Below are 16,750 nucleotides of genomic sequence, written 5' to 3' on the forward strand. Positions count from 1 at the left end.
ATGTAAGTGGGATCATGTTATATTTGTTCTTGTATGTCTGGCTTATTTCACTGAACAAAATGTCCTTCAGGTTCATCCATGTTGCAAGTGGAAAATTTTCCTTCCTTCATAAGGCTGAATAATATTCAATTTATGTAGCTACCACATTTTCTTCATCTACTCATTCATTAATGGACATTTAGGTTGCTTCCATGTCTTGGCTATATGAATACTCCCACAATGAACGTGGGAGGGAAAATCTCTCTGTGAGAGATTTCAAATCTTTTGGCCACATACCCAGAAGTGAGATTGCTAAATTACATGGTAGTTCTATTTTGAATATCTTGAGGAATAGCGATACTGCTTTCCATAGTGGATGCACCAATTTACAAAACTTTCAACATTCCTTTTCTATCTTTGCCAACACTTGCTAATCTTTTGTTTTTTGATACTAGCCATCCTAAAAAGTGTGGAATGATATCTTACTATAGTTTCGATTTGCATTTCTCTGATGATTAGTGATGTAAAATACCTTTTTATATAACTTTGTCCATATATATGTTTTGAAAAATACCTATTCAGGTTTTTTGCCTTTTTTTTTTTTTTTCCTTTTTAGGGATGCAGCTGCAGTATATGGAAGTTCTCAGGCTAGGGGTCAAATTGGAGCTGTAGCTGCCAGGCTACCCCACAGCAATGTGGGATCCAAGCCGCATCTGTGATCTACACCAGAGCTCTTGGCAGTGCTGGATCCTTAACCCACTGAGTGAAGCCAGAGATTGAACCCACATCCTCATGGATACTAGCTGGGTTTGTTACCACTGAGCCACTGAACTCCTTTTTGCCCATTTTTTAATTGGGCTATTTGTTTTTTTGTTTGTTCGTTTGTTTTCTATTGAACTATAGGAGCTGAAGTTCAATTTTTCTAATTTTTTCTCTCTTTTTTTCTATTGTGCTTTAGGTGTCATATCTAAGCAAACCAATGCCTAATCCAAGCTCACAAAGATTTACCCTTATGTTTTAAAAATTTTGTAGTTTTAGCTCTTGTACTTAGGTCTTTGATCTATATTGAGACTTTTTTTTTTTTTTTTTTTTTTCTATTTCTTGGGCCGCTCCCACGGCATATGGAGGTTCCCAGGCTAGGGGTCGAATCGGAGCTGTAGCCACTGGCCTACGCCAGAGCCACAGCAACGTGGGATCCGAGCTGCGTCTGCAACCTACACCACAGCTCACTGCAACGCCGGATCGTTAACCCACTAAGCAAGGCCAGGGACCGAACCTTCAACCTCATGGTTTGGATTCGTTAACCACTGCGCCACGATGGGAACTCCTATATTGAGACATTTTTGTATATGACGTGGGGGGGGTTGGTCCAAATGAATTATTTTGCATGTGGATATCCAACTGGCCCAGTACCATTTGTTGAAAAGACCAATATTCCCCCATTGTTTGTTATACCTTTAACTGAGTAGTCCTGTTTTAAAGCATTGGTATTAAATCTTTTACAGGTAACTTTAGTCTTTACACTTTGTGTTCAAATTGTGTTCAAAGGAAAAAAAAAAAACCCTGTTATTTAGAGATAGAGTTAGAAATGAGGGAGTTCCTTCTGTGGCACAATGGGTTAATGATCTGGATTATCTCTGTGGAGGCGCTGGTTCAATCTCTGGCCTGGCAAAGTGGGTTGAGGATCCATTTTGCCACTGCTTTGGCCTAGGTTGTGGCTTCAGCTCAGACTTGATCTCTGGCTGAGGTACTTCCATTTGCTGAGGATGAGGCCTAAAATGCTGGAGGGGCAGGGAGGGGGGCAGGGGGATGTTTGAAAAAAAAAAAAAAAAGAGAGAATTTCTACTTTAAGTGGTAATGTATCCAATTACAGAAGGAAACTTCTATTGATGAATAGCTTCTACTTGCATATTATCTGTAATAGGTAAAATAAGTATTTAGATTAAGTTTGCAGGTATTTTAATGGTACAACTAAGTATTGAAATCATTTAAATTTTAGACACAATTTTGTTTAGGTGAGAGTGGTTTTATATACTGAAATAGAAGGTGACTACCATTATGCACATACTCCATTTGGGAATGTGGCTTTAGAAATGGTGAAAACATGGAAGACTAGACTTTCCTCATCCTCTTTCTATAGTGAAAGATTACAGAAAATATTACACGAATAATATGGATCAATGGGAAAAATTTTCACCATCAAACATGGCCAGTCAGGTATCAGATCTGGTGAGGGGAGCCTAGTAGAGGAACCAGGCTGCTGGAGCTGCAGAAGACATGCCTGGACCTTAGTCATGCTGGAGATACCCTTGTCTCTGATTACAATCAGTCTGGACCTAAACAAGCTGAAAGATACAACTAGGGAAAGATGACAAAGTCAGAAAAGGTCAAGTGAAATAGTTTCTGGGCTCAAGATGCAGGGGAGGAGAATGAAGGCTCAGATGAAAAACTGACACAAGGGGAAATGGTTAAGCTCTGCAGTCCTTGGTGAAGTTGAGAGTAAAGACCCAACCCCAGAAGCAAGCAGAGGCTTCTGGTAGGAGCATCTCTCTTGCCCGGAAACAGGTACTAGCTGGACATGCAAAATGATATTCTCTTGTTAGCTATAATGTAAATGTAAAGTTGAAAGATCGAGAACCACACAGGGTCACTGCAACAAATCACAGATACTTAAAAAATTACTCCAACCAGGTCCAAACTTGTTTGGATTTTGGGAAAATCCCATCCCATCCTTGGAGGATGCTTGAATCTTGTATACCAGGTAGCCTAGAAGAAAATGCCTTGTGCTTCTCTCTGTGTTGATCATACATTAAACACACTATGCACATTGGGGCTGGCGTGCCATTTTATTAATGTAAAATTTTGGATATTTGCACTGAGACCTCCTAAATAGCCATCCTTGCTATACGATCTCTCCTTCTCTTTTTAAATTACCTTAAATAAAAATGTAAACCTTTGTGGATTTCCTGTTGCGCCCAACGGGTTAAGAATCTGACTAGTATCTATGGGGATGCGGGTCCGATCTCTGGCGTTGCTCAGTGGGTTAAGGATCTGGTATTGCTGTGGCTGTGGCATAGGCTGGCAGCTGCAGCTCCAATATGACCCCTACCCTGGGAACTTCCATGTGCTGCAGGTGCGGCTCTAAATAAAAAAAGAAAAAAAAAAAGCAAACCTCTGTGAACATGATAAAATGCTCTAAAAAAGGTTTGTAAATTCTTATGGAATAGCCAAAGGTAATTTACTTATTTATTTATATATTTTTTGCTATTTCTTGGGCTGCTCCCGCGGCATATGGAGGTTCCCAGGCTAGGGGTTGAATCGGAGCTGTAGCTTCCGGCCTACGCCAGAGCCACAGCAACTCGGGATCCTAGCCGCGTCTGCAACCTACACCAAAGCTCATGGCAACGCCGGATCCCCAACCCACTGAGCAAGGCCAGGGATCAAACCCGAAACCTCATGGTTCCTAGTCAGATTCGTTAACCACTGCACCACGACGGTAACTCCGCCAAAGGTAATTCAAATGTAAAACTTCTACAAAATTAGTTTTAGGTATATTAGTGTCTTTTAGGGGTTATTCTTGTGTACCTGTGCATAAAAGAATTAGCATAGATGGGAACTTCCCATCAGTAATGAACCCAACTAGTATCCATGAAGACATGGGTTCAATCCCTGGCATCGCTCAGTGGGTTAAGGATCTGGCATTGCTGTGACCTGTGGTGTAGGTCACAGATGTGACCCAGATCTGGTATTGCTGTGGCTGTGGTGTGTGTTGGCAGCTGCAACTCCAATTTGAACCCTAGCCTGGAAACTTCCATATGCCATGGGTAAGGTTGGTTCTTGGCTGGCATCTGGGAACTTGACGCTTAAGCTGTCCTTTAGACTTACTAGCCTAATATGTAAGACAAATTTGCTATGCTTATATTACTTGTATCAATGATGTGATATATGGTGAATACCTGCTTTCCCTCTGGAATTCTATAATCTCATCAGTTATGGAAGATGCCAACATGATCAGCGCCCAATTGAAAAAAAAGCTTGGGTGTTGAGTCTCTAATGGGCTTCCTTAAGCAGAAACACAGCATATATGTTCCTGCCTTATTCACTGCTGGAAAAAGGCACACACTTGGTGGGTTTCTCTGTGGAGGGGAGAGAGCAAAAGCCAGTGCATGGATTTCTCCAGACTCTGTGTCTTTTTTTCCCAGCTGATCTTGTTGTGTATCCTTTCCCTGAAAAAAAACTTTAGCCATGAGGGCAACAGTAGACTGAGTCCTAGCCCCAGCACAGTGCCGTCGAGTAGGTTGTGAAAATATGAGGCTATACACTCTTTGTAACTTTTAGCAAGTTTTAAAATTCTGTTATTAATTTAATGATATTTGCTGATGTTTCTACTTGGTTCTTTTGGCACTTAAAGAATGGTTAGCCTAATCCAATACCGAAATAATGAAAAACTCTATTTAAAAGTTCTTTTAAAATTGAGATTCGGCACTAAAGTAACTGTTATAATAGATGAATAACATTCCTGGTGCCCATAAAAGCAGGGTTAAACAAGTATTTGGGCAAAGGACAAAGGCCTGTGTTTAATGTCACTGTTCTTGTCTTTGCCATTGTCCAATAGTTAGTTTTAAAAAGTAGTGTTCATATAATAACTGGAAGCATAATCTATACATATATGAAACTTAGCATATTCTAATTATTAACGAGACCTAAGAAGACAACACTGAATCCGGCAATAGCTTTCTATTTTTCCTTGATTTTCCCCCCCTTCCAGTTAGGTACATTTGTTTATTTAGAACAAAAGTGTTTTTTTCCCCATGCCCTTCCTTTTGGGTGTGGTAAATTTACATCATGCCATGAAATGAGAAAAAAAGCAGGGGAAGAGACAGGATGTTTTTTACTACCAGATAAAAACTGGTAAGTACTTATGGGAGAGCCTAGCAGCTTTTAAATTTTATTTTTCTAAGACACACGCACCCGTATGTTCATTGAACACTATTCGTAATAGCCAAGGCATGGAAACAACCTAAATGTTCATTGACAGATGAATGGATTAAGAAGATGTGGTATATATTCGCAATGGAATACTACTAAGCCATAAAAAAGAACAAAACAATGCCATTTGCAGCAACATGGATGGAACTAGAGACTCTCATACTAAATGAAGTCAGTCAGAAAGACAAATACCATATGATATCACTTACATTTGGAATCTAATACACAGCACAGATGAAACTTTCCATAGAAAAGAAACTCATGGACTTGGAGAACAAACTTGTGGGTTGCCAAGGGGGAGGGGAGGGAGTGGGATGGACTGGGAATCTGGGGTTAATAGATGCAAACAATTGCATTTGGAGTGGATAGGCAGAGATCCTGCAGTATAGCACTGGGGACTATATCCAGTCACCTGTGATGGAGTATGATGGAGGATAATGTGAGAAAAAGAATGTATATATATGTGTGTGACTGGGTCTCTTTGTTGTATCGTAGAAAATTGACAGAAACTGTAAACCAACTAAAATGGAAAAAATAAAAATCATTAAAAAATAAATTTTATTTTTATTTTTCTCTAATAAATAAGCAAAAAAAAAATTCTAAATTGATTTGTTCAAAATCTTAATGGGACTCACATGCCTTGATTGTCTTGTTCCCATTGTGTGGCTTTTTTGGCCAGTTAGGGCCAACATAGGGGATTCACTCAACATCCAAAGGTAAGTGAATAGGAAGATTAGTGACTGTATTTATTTTCTGGATTTATGGAAGTTAATATGTACAGAAGAGTTGCTGTTGTTATAGTAACAAATACACTAAAGATTTTATGTAGTAAAATATATGAGTAAGTTAATCAATGTGTAATAATTGCTCATCCTCGAAGTGTACAGAAAGTTGAGAAAAGACACAGAATCATAATGGGAAGTGACGAAAATCTGTTAACAACACAAATTTAAATTGACCTGCTGTCCTAGTGTCCTAATGATCTGCTGACCATGGAAAGCCTCACTGAACAGGAAAACTGGCTTAACTTTTTATAAAATAATCACGAAGGAACCCACAACATTGCTTGTCTCCACCCCAGGTCCTTAGACAACTTCTAGATAACAGTAATAATATCATCTTTCTCAATTTTGTTGGGTAAGAGATCAGATTTCATGAAGTCCTAAATATCATTATTAGTCTAGGTGATTTATGCACTTAATGGTATTTACACAAGGAACTCTCAAAGTATCTTGGTTATTTAATTCTTAAAAACATTAAGCATGTAAGAAGTTTATATTATCAATTGAAACTTGCATAAAATAACTATAATGAAATTATTTATTAGATAATTTGGGAAAATATGTTAAAAATTTAGAACTCAGTTCTTCTATTTTAAAAATACACATTACTTAAAGTAGCTGAAAAATGTAGGATATTAGATATATGCTTTGAAATTATCACAACATCATATATTACTGTTGTCCACTTGTTTTGTTGCTTGATTAGCAAAATCAACATTTTTTTTTTTTTTTCTTTTTAGGGCTGCACCCACAGCATATGGAAGTTCCCAGGCTAGGGGTCGAACCAGAACTGTAGTTGCTGGTCTACACCACAGCCACAGCATGGGATCTGAGCCTCATTTGTGACCTACACCACAGCTCATGGAAATGCCAGATCCTTAACCTACTGCCCACTTAGCAAGGCCAGGGATCAAACCTGAGTCCTCATGGATGTTAGATTTGTTTCCTCTGAGCCATGATGGAACTCTCAACATTTTATCTATATACTTTTTCCTCTTAAGAACAAAGATTAATTTGGGTAGGATATTAACAAATTTTGACAAATTTGATTTACTATAAGAAAACGCGTTTCAACTTTCTATACTAGATAAATTATACATCAAATATATCAATTAGCTATGGCCTGCAAAAATATTATAATGTATGCTTTTTCTGAAGGTAGCTATATATTCAGCGACTCTCTATTTCTTAAAGAAATAGGTTGTCCATGGAGTTCCTATCGTGGCGCAGTGGTTAACGAATCCGACTAGGAACCATGAGGTTGCGGGTTCGGTCCCTGCCCTTGCTCAGTGGGTTAACGATCCGGTGTTGCTGTGAGCTGTGGTGTAGGTTGCAGACGTGGCTCGGACCCCGCATTGCTGTGGCTCTGGCGTAGGCCGATGGCTACAGCTCCAATTCAACTCCTAGCCTGGGAAACTCCATATGCTGCAGGAGCGGCCCAAGAAATGGCAAAAAAAAAAAAAAAAAAAGAAATAGGTTGTCCAATCAATGCAGTAAGAGCCCTCTTATCTAGTATTGTTACAACTTGTAGTTGGTCAATTAAACAACAAAGTGGAAATTAGTGAGAGTATACAAACATGATATACATTTTAAAATATGTACATATATATAGTTATTTTCCCATCTTTCCACTTAGGGTCAGAAGCTATTTCTTTAAATAGAGGTTAAATGTGAGTGTTTAGAGCTGTCTTTCTTGCATAAGCTGTATGGAAATGAATTCCAGATAATGATTCCTTAGAATGGATTATGAACTGAAAAATACCTGTGGAACAGTCTGAGTATAGAACTACTTATCCTCATCTTTTATAGTTAATTTATCTTAATCTACTATGAAAGCACTTTTTTTAGCTACTTGAGAAGTATGTAAGCATTCAATTTACTTTTCTTAAAAATTACAGCTCTTGGAGTTGCCGTTGTGGTGCAGTGGTTAACGAATCTGACTAGGAACCATGAGGTTGCGGGTTCGATCCCTGGCTTCCTCAGCAGGTTAAGGATCCGGCATTGCCGTGAGCTGTGGTGTAGGTCGAAGACGAAGCTCAGATCCTGAGTTGCTATGGCTCTGGCGTAAGCCAGTGGCTACAGCTCCGATGGGATCCCTAGCCTGGGAACCTCCATATGCTGCGGATACATCCCTAAAAAGCAAAAAAAAAAAAAAAAAAAAAAAAAAAAAAAATCACAGCTCTCAGAGTTCCCGTCGTGGTGCAGTGGTTAATGAATCCGACTAGGAACCATGAGATTGTGGGTTTGATCCCTGGGGGTTGGGGATCTCGCGTTGCCATGAGCTGTGGTGTAGGTTGCAGATGCAGCTCGGATACCGCATTGCTATGGCTCTGGTGTAGGCCAGCGGCTAAAGTTCTGATTGGACCCCTAGCCTGGGAACCTCCGTATGCCAAGGATAAGTCCCTAAAAAGCAAAAAAAAAAAAAAAAAAAAAAAAATCGCAGCTCTCACTTCTCGTTCATATTTCTCCAGTTATGTATTTAATTATATTACATATTATAATATCCTTATAGGCGTGGAAAAAAGTTCAAACTGATGTGTTCCCCAATAACTGAATATTCTAGAGAACAACAGCCTGAGACGACCTCCCAGTGATCAATGCAATGGGCAGGGTGTTTTACAAAGGAACTAACATATGTTGGTCAGAATAAAAAATTTAGCAATAGTTGTGATAACTTTGTGACATTTTTTGTTCCTTGTCTTGTTAAAACTAGCTTCATGGCGGTTTAGCTATCTTCTGTCATTACTATTTCTGGAAAGTTAACTAAGTGTAACAATTTGAGGTATGACAGCAAAACTAGCATGCATTTCCTTTTCCTTCTTCACCATTTCACAAATAGAAGTTTTGCTCTTAATGTAGATCCTAAGAACCTCAGCATACAATTTCTTACCTTTCCTTATTAAAAACTTTCATCTTTCCCTTAAAGGAAGCACTTTACAGCTTGTCTGACATATCTGAACTGCCTGCATCACTACTCTTGTGCTTTGGGGCCATTATAAAGTAAATAGAGATTATTTGAACACAAATTAATCTGGTAACCCAGATGGCTACTAGGTGACTAACCTGGACACAGAGATGATTCACCTCTGGGCAGGATCGAATGAGATTTCATTACCCTACTCAGAGCAGCATGCAATTTGTAGTCTCTGAGTTGTTTATTTCCAAAATTTTCCACTTAATATTCAGACCATGGTTGGCCTAAAACCACAGAAATTGAAAATGTAGACGCGGGGGCAGGGGGTTTCTACTGTGATTTCCTCTTTCTGTCCCAGGATCCCATTCAGGTTACCACACCACACTACACTACTTTAGTCATCCTGTCTCCTTAGCCTCCTCTGGTCTATGGCAGATTCTCATGTTTTCCTTATTTTTTGTACTGGCTAGCCAGTAGAATGTCTCCCAATCTGGGTCTATCTGATCTTTTACTCATGGTTAGACTTGAGTTATGGGCTTTTAGGAAGATGCAGAGGTAAAGTACCCTTCTCAACACATCATATCAGGAGTGCGTGCTATCATCATGACCTATCACTGATATTAACAATTACTAGCCAGCATAGTGTTTGACAGGCGTCTCCACTGTAAAGTTACTTTTGTCCCACTGCCCATACTCTACTTTTTGGTGGCAAGTCATTATGTGCAAGCTACACTCAAGAGGATGGAGTGGGGAGAGGATTACTCTCTACTTACTTCCTGGAGTGGGGAGTATCTACATGAAGTGTTTGAAATTCTTTTGTCTTTCTCCTCTTCGTCCCTCCTTTCTCCCTCCCTTCTCCTTTCTCTAACTATCCCTTGTGCCCAATATCCTGGAGCAGCAGTTGTGTAGAATAACTATATAATTTATCACCTTCTCCAAGAAGTTTGAGTAAGTGAGGCCGGAAGCATTTATATATTAAGGCACAAAAATTTCTTTGTAGGAAATCCTTTTACTTTTATAATCATACTAGGATCATGGATTTCCTGACTGCCCATGCCAATGAAGACCAGAATTGTATTTGATTAGTTCAAGTAATTTTCAATCTGTGGATGTTTGAAAAACTGTTTAAAACCAAATACCATTTATTGAAATGCCATCTTCTATCTTTGAAAAGTTTTCATACATCATCCTTGGTGTGTGAGCTATAGAAATACGATTGTCATGCACCATTATTAGTAATTAATATTTAGTTACTTTTAAGGCTCAGTGGAATATGGTCAACATTAAGATAAATAACATGGCTACCTAAATAATTTAAACATCATATTCAGAAATGTTTGGTGAATATTACTTGAATATATTTTGGGGTTATAAAATTCTCATAAGATTTAAAAGTAATACATGTGAAACCAAGTCAACTAGTTGAAACTTTTAGTTTTACTTTATATTCCTTCACTTTCTTCAGAGCTAAAGTTTTCCATGACATTATTACTAAATGTATACAATTTAGTGAAATGTTATATAATAGTGATAAATGGAGATTAGTAGGTATTTGTAATTACTCCTGCTTTCAAAGCTATTCATTTAGGGAATATTTTCCAGTTATCTTTTTGGTCAATAAAGGCAAATAGGAAATAGATGAAATTAGCCTAATTCTAATTCAGCCTATCCAACAAATACTTTTATTTAATAAATTTCACCTACTAGCACATATTCATTTACTCAAGAGGAATTCCTTTTATAGAAGGCACTGAGCTGAGCACTTTGGGATATTCAGTTCTAGAAACAAGGCTACATTAATGGTCATCAAATGAAAGAACTGTTTTTCAATGGATTGTAGTAATTTTTTCTAAGGACTTTCTTCTGCTTTATTTATTTGTTTGTGTATTTATTTACTGCCTTTTCTTTTAGGGCCACACCCATGGCATATGGAGGTTCCCAAGCTAGGGGTCTTCATCGGAGCTGTAGCCGCTGACCTACACCACAGCCACAGCAATATGGGATCTGAGCTTTGTCTGTGACCTACGCTACAGCTCATGGCAATTCTGGATCCTTAACCCACTTAGCGAGGCCAGGGATCTAACCTGCAACTTCATGGATGTGACTTGGCTTCATTTTCATTGTGCCATAAAGGGAACTTTTTGCTGCTCCCAAAGGGAACTCCTCTTCTGCTTTAATCTTAGTATCTTTGAATCTACCCAATGATGACCACAATTCTTTAAAATATAGATATATAAGACTGTGGGCTCTGGAGTCAAACTGGCTGAGTTCCAGCTCCATCTCTTAATGATATGATCTTAGATAAGTTATTGAAACTCTTAAGTCTCAGTTTGCTTTCCTGTAAGACAACCTGATAATATGTATCTGTATTAATCTTGGGACACAGTTAAGTGCCCAGTTAATGCCAATTTAATGTACTTAAATTATATTAATATAATAATAAATTGGAATAGACATTAGTGGTCATTTAATATAATTTTTCATTTGTAAGTCTTTATTTCACATCACTGCTGTTCGTGTAACCATACTGCAACCAGACTGAACTACACATAGTTTTCTTAACATTGTTAAGATATTTTACATATATAAATCCTCTTCCCTCCTGGACTACCTAGGAAAGCGCTTCCCTTTCAAGACTCATTTGGTCACTTAGCCATCACCCAACATTTTTCTTTTTAAAACATTCCCTCTAAAATGGTATATTCCTTCTGGAAACACATCTATCAGCAAATTAAGCATAAGCAGAATTATCAATTCTTAGAAGAGTGCCTGTTGAATATGCATCTTAGACCATCTTCCACTCTAGAAAATTGATCCTACCGGCTACATGTTTAGTAAAAAACTCCAGTTACTTGCCAGTAAGATATTGTCCCCCAAATGTATTTATTCTGTATATTTTTTGTACTCTACCAGCTTTGTTTAGTTTCTAGAAAGCTTTTAGGCCCATTTCTAAGAGTAAACCAGATACTTAGCTGACATATAAAGAATGTTTTTGAAACATTATGAGCAATGGACAGGTGTGCAGTGATTAAAGGGGCAAAAGCTTTAACAACTACTCACAAAATTCTCTTTCCTCGTGAAAATTACATACGTAATAGGCAGCTAACAATAGTTACAAGATTCAATGCATGCTGAACAGAATCTTGTTTTCAAGAAAAAGGATGCAATATGGATGTGTAGCATCACACAAATATCCCATTGCATATGTTAACTGCAATACCTATGTCCAGAACTCTAGGAACGCTCTCATAATAATTCTATTAGTTAGGAATTCCTGATAATGAACATCTGTGTAAACCTGAAGCTTAATTATATGCTTTGAAAAATAGTGCTTATCGAATTGAAAAACACGAGAAAAGGAAAATTGGCAACATGGACAGGTATTCTCATATATCTCTCACATTCTTTAAATATAAACAAGGTATTGTGACTAGTTTAAACATAAAAAACAGAACACAAGCATGATTCTATAATATGTTTGAACACAAATATACATGTTTATGTTCAAGTATGCGTATAAATGTTTAAAACTACCCCTTGGAAACAAAAGAGCAAAGAGCAATTTGCTCACCATCCAAGTCTTCAAGATTAACCTGCTGCAGCCATGGGCCAACAGTGCAATTGATGCCTCAGAGAGATTAAGATGATGCCATGATGGGCACTCTGCTTCAGACAGAGGAAATTAAAGGTGATAAAGGGATGCTCTGTGCTTTGGACAAACAAGCCTTCAGGCAGTTAGACACATTTCACCAAGAATTTTAACAAACTCTGCTTTTGCACCTTCCCATGCATAGAAAAACACTACAATCATTAAGCTGAGCTATTTGTTCTCTGTGACTAGCAGTGATCTTTTACCAAGATACATGTTAACTGCATGGATTTCCTAACAAAAAAAATCACATGTAAACTAGTCTCCTAACCACCTCTTAGGAACAGTTCCTCAGAGCTATTTGAAGGCTGTCTCCGGGGCTAGAGTCCTCAGTAAAGTCTTGAATAAAAAACTGAACCCACAACTCCCACGTTGTGCATTTTTCTCAGTCGACACCTTGGACCAGTGCATAGTTCAGTACTATGAATTACTACCAAATTACTTTATGGCTCTTACAAAATATACAATAAACTGTAACCAACAATTGGAACTAAAAGGACACCGATCTCAGAGAACAAGCTTGTCCTCTAAAAGTATAGCAATAAATTATTTTTCACTCCTGCTTTCAAAGATGTCAGTAGATAGAAGGAGATCACTGAAGATGTTAGGGAAAATAAATATATGGCTGCAGCTGTAGCTTTTAGCAGGATTAATCTGGGGAAAAAAAAGTGCTGAGGAAAGAGTTCAGAGATTAGATGTGCGAGTCACTGGCTACAGTCTGAAGTGAGGAAGTCTTTTTCTAAAGTTTTACAAAAAGGAATGACTCCAGCTAAACAGTATAAAGAGCTCCAGGAGAGCCTTTCCCCCAACCCAGCTTTCCCCCAGAGCAGCCAAGAGGCAGTCGCCCCTCCACCTACCCCCAAACCCCCAGATCCCGCTTTCTTCCCCAAGTGTCCAGGGCCCAGGGGACAGAGCGAAGCCTCGGGCAACTCTGAACGTGCAGCTAAAGAATTGGAGGCTGCGGCCAAGGCGTCAGCCCCACGCGTGGTAGCTTCCAAAGGTGGTATTGCCACGGAGCGCCTCGTAGCTCCCTCGTTTCCTGGTTACGTGCGTGCCAGCAGAAACCAAAACCTCCGCCCGCGACTCCCGTTTCCCCAAAAGCACTAGAGCTGGGAACTACCGCGTCCGACGTGGGGAACTCCGCACGCCTCATGGCGGGCGCTGCATTCCAGCCGCGCAGACTGCCGTCGCTCACCGCGCACGCGCACCGGGACTCCGGGGGAGCGGCCCAGGGCCCCGCCTCAAGGTGGGCGGACCTAACAGCTCCACCGCTGGCCAATCGTCTGGCGGATCCGCGCTGCCTCCGCCTCCTTCCTCCCCGCCAGCCTCTCTGGCTTCCCGGTTGCACGTGCCAGTGTTTTGTGTACGTGCGGCTGCAGCTGGGCGGAGAAAGGCCCGGAAGCCAAGGGTTGGGCAGCTAGGGCTCAACCAGAGTTGGGGCGCGGCGGGGAGGGGCTGGCCCGCTGGCCCTGGCGATCTTTAAATTCTCCTGCTCTTAGGCAGCTTGTGCACTCTTACCTGTTTGCAACGAGTGCCCCACCGTTTTGCTCTCCCAAGGACTCCAGTCCACTACTTTAGGCGGGAAATGCAGTTGCTTGATAGCAACCCAGAGGTGAGACTCAGGCCGCTTTTGTCCTGCAGGTTTAAGCTTCCGGAGGTCTGACTTCTTGGGAGCGCTAGCTAAGGTAATGGTGGATCAATGGACCCTGTGTCTTCAGAGCTGGAAAATTTTTGCAGGGGGGAGGATGTTCAATTTTGGGAGGGCGTGAGCCTGGACAAAGGCAAGAATGGTGCTGGAGCTGTTCTCTTCTCGCAGGTAGATATTCTGAAGCAACTGCTAGAGACGGGGGCCTCCGTCAACGCACCTCCGGATCCCTGTGAGCAGTCGCCTGTCCACCTGGCTGCAGGTGGCGGCCTTTCTTGCTTTCTTCTTTGGCAACTGCAGACTGGCGCTGACCTCAACCAACAGGTAACTAGGTAACTGATTGTTGTGTGCAACCCTCCCCTCCACCCCAAATCCCCTCAAACAATTCTTAGGCACCAGGATATTTAGTGGTTTCACTTTCATGAACTTGACCGTCTCAGCGATGTCCAATAGAAATAAGTGAGACACATAGGTAACTTAAAATTTTCTAGTCGCCATATTAATGAAGTAAAACGAAACTTGTAATTAGTCTTAGTAATTTAACCTAATTAATCCAAAATATCATTCTAATATGTAATCAATATAAAACATTACTGTTAAGTATTTTACATTTTCTTTTGATGTGTCTTCTCAATCCGGTGTGTATTTTACATTTATAGCACATTTCAATTCAGACTAGCCACATTTCAGGTGCTCATTAGCCATATGTTGGGCTGCTGGTTAATATACCGGACAGCATTTCGAAGGTCTACGATTCATTTCCAAAGGAACAATTGCTCCATTACCAAATGAAGTCTCAGGGTAGCTACTGACATACTTGTGACTCATGCTCATAAACAATATAATTTCTTACAGAACTGAAGGTAGTTTGCATCTTCCACTGAATATTAAAGCATGGTGAATTTTAAATTGTAATTTTTACTTTTATAGATTTCGATTTCGCTGTTATTCACTTAAAATTTAATGAATGTAGCTGTGGCTGCACATGTTTTTATTAATGACAACTCTATTTATTAGGGTACCAAGTGAACTTTATTTAAAAAAAAAATTAAAAAATTCAGTCCAGAACAATACAGTTCTAACTGGCTTCCTCAAACAATGGACTTTACCCAGCAACTTCCACAAGCAAGCGTTTTGGGGAGAGACTAAAATGTGCTGTCTTATTTGTAAGGATGTTTTTGGAGAAGCTCCACTACACAAGGCAGCAAAAGTTGGAAGCATGGAGTGCCTCAGCCTGCTTGTAGCCAGTGATGCTCAAATTGAGTAAGTATGAAATCAGTGGCTTCAAATTTTATATTTTCTTGGATTATACTAATCAGATCCCTGCAGTTTAATGACACGATGCTTGCCTAATTGATAATTTAGTATTATCATTTAAATGTCACCTTAGGCTATTAATGATATCTAATACTAGTTAATTTGAATAAATAAAGAATGGATCCTAAGCAATCATAGACGTAATTCTGTTCATGTTTTGTCAGTATTATATTTTAGTTCTGGTTTAGAAAACCCATGCTACAGGAGTTCCTGTCATGGCGCAGTGGTTAATGAATCCGACTAGGAACCATGAGGTTGCGGGTTCGGTCCCTGACCTTGCTCAGTGGGTTAACGATCCGGCGTTGCCGTGAGCTGTGGTGTAGGTTGCAGACGCGGCTCGGATCCCGTGTTGCTGTGGCTCTGAAGTAGGCCGGTGGCTACAGCTCTGATTCAATCCCTAGCCTGGGAACCTCCATATGCCGCGGGAGCTGCCCAAGAAATAGCAAAAAGACAAAAAAGAAAAAAAAAAAAAAAAAAAAAGAAAACCCATGCTACAGAAGTTCGCATTGACTTCCACTGTGTACTTAATCACTGAACTGAAAACAGAATAGTTAACTTTCATTCATTCAAAAGTGAAATGCCCACTCTGTGCTGTACTCTCTAGCCACTGAGGATATAATAGCAAAAATAGAATTCCTCTATGCTTCCTTTGCTTCTGTTCTGCAACCAACATTTGTATCAGCAAAAAGCACCTCTGTTAGGAAGATATTAAAAAAGTCTAACCAATTCCAGTTTTTTACTTAACTCATATTTTGCCTCAAATTCAGTTTATGTAATAAGAATGGGCAAACAGCTGAAGATCTTGCGTGGTCATGTGGATTTCCAGAATGTGCCAAGTTTCTTACAACAATTAAATGTATGCAGACAATAAAGTCAAGTGAACAATCAAATATAGGTCATTGTGTTCCAGCGCTCAGACAGAAACGAAATTTTGAAAGTGAAGAAAATACAAATGGGAAAAGGAAGTGTTGGTAAGTAACTCATAGTTTTCTTTTTCTTCCTCCCTCAAGGATTTATTTAGCACAGAATTTGTTTTACGTAAATATTGGCGGTCTTATTTCTAATATATCTTTTCATTCTCATTAATACATTTTAACACTGGTCGTAGTAACTACTACTAGATTCTAAAGACCAAAAATTGTCCTGCATGGTGGAAAGTTGGGGAAGAAACCTTTAAAAAAAAGTTTGTAATGTTAATATTTTTTAACAACAGATGTTGTATTGGTTATGAAGAGGTATGGAGAAAGTCTTCATGAAGGTCTACCGCCCAGCTATAAACCATGGCTTTTGGTTCATCAAGTGTGTCTCAACTTCTTCTAAGAAGGAGGAAAACTTTCTTCTAAGTGAAGATAACATTCAAGAATACATGTATTTACATGCCTATAATGTTCTGGTTGTGCATGCTTTGTCTTTTAATTTATTAAAGGAATGTCTAAAGAAAAAACTCTTTGTGCAATACAACCTTTGGAAAAAAG

General features: G+C 39.4%; 2 protein-coding genes across 30 annotated transcripts in view; one reads left to right on the forward strand and one right to left on the reverse strand.

Moving 5' to 3' along the window:
* LRP2BP (LRP2 binding protein) overlaps positions 1-13,519 on the reverse strand; it is a 62,623-nt gene extending 49,104 nt beyond the window's left edge. For 14 of the 28 annotated variants that reach the window (XR_014828732.1, XR_014828731.1, XM_084998036.1 and 11 more), the window contains exon 1: positions 13,434-13,506. Coding sequence is in view for 11 of the 28 variants with exons in the window: in XM_084998028.1 (XP_084854154.1) it covers positions 13,434-13,466 (33 nt within the window). In the remaining 17 variants the exon portion in view is untranslated. 28 annotated transcript variants of the gene reach the window in all.
* Positions 13,520-13,717: 198 nt separating this feature from the next.
* Positions 13,718-16,719, forward strand: ANKRD37 (ankyrin repeat domain 37). 2 transcript variants are annotated; one of them, XM_013984052.3, is made up of 5 exons: positions 13,718-13,925; positions 14,130-14,282; positions 15,130-15,221; positions 16,043-16,246; positions 16,489-16,719. In XM_013984052.3, coding segments are annotated over exons 1-5 (477 nt in total). In that variant the 5' UTR covers positions 13,718-13,898; the 3' UTR covers positions 16,490-16,719. The 2 variants fall into 2 exon arrangements, with proteins under 2 accessions (XP_013839506.1, XP_084857191.1); XM_085001065.1 differs by lacking the exon at positions 16,489-16,719 and having other exon boundaries at positions 16,043-16,250.
* The last annotated feature ends 31 nt before the right edge of the window (positions 16,720-16,750 follow it).

The sequence above is a fragment of the Sus scrofa genome, chromosome 15 (assembly GCF_054392235.1).
Source record: "Sus scrofa isolate SSC_HxYL_T2T_F1_AM1 chromosome 15, Sscrofa_HxYL_maternal_Yorkshire_Landrace_v2.0, whole genome shotgun sequence".
Taxonomy (NCBI): Eukaryota; Metazoa; Chordata; class Mammalia; order Artiodactyla; family Suidae; genus Sus; species Sus scrofa.